General features: G+C 63.4%; 1 protein-coding gene across 1 annotated transcript in view; it reads right to left on the bottom strand.

The window, feature by feature from the left end:
* The window catches only part of LOC103905346 (endoglin), a 23,056-nt gene extending 22,695 nt beyond the window's left edge, over positions 1-361 (bottom strand). The window contains 1 exon segment of the mRNA XM_009286986.2: positions 316-361. Coding sequence (XP_009285261.2) covers positions 316-325 — 10 coding nt within the window. The 5' untranslated portion in view covers positions 326-361.

Genomic DNA, 361 nt, shown 5'->3' with positions numbered 1-361 from the left:
ACATAGGGGAGGGATGGAAGGGGGACGGAGGGGAGGGATGGAAGGGGGACGGAGGGGAGGGATGGAAGGGGGGAACGAGGGCTTGCGTGTAAGGGGGACGGACAGAAGGGGGATGAGGGGATGCAGAGGGGACGGACACAGGGGGGATGGACGCAGAGGGGACTGAGGGGACTGCTGCAGGGGTGATGGATGTAGGGAGGGACCAAGAGGACAGATGCAAGGGAGACACACGGATGGCTGCAAGGGGGACGGAGAGGATGGATGCAAAGCAGATGGATGCAGGGGGGACGGATGGAAGGTGGACGGAGCATTCACCTGTCGACATGCTGCTGCGGTCCAGGCACAGGAGCACTTCAGGCTG

The sequence above is a fragment of the Aptenodytes forsteri genome, unplaced genomic scaffold (genome assembly GCF_000699145.1).
Source record: "Aptenodytes forsteri isolate BGI_AS27 unplaced genomic scaffold, ASM69914v1 Scaffold136, whole genome shotgun sequence".
Lineage (NCBI taxonomy): Eukaryota > Metazoa > Chordata > Aves > Sphenisciformes > Spheniscidae > Aptenodytes > Aptenodytes forsteri.
Note: the sequence above shows the minus strand (reverse complement) of the source record. Positions and strands in the feature narration are given on the sequence as shown.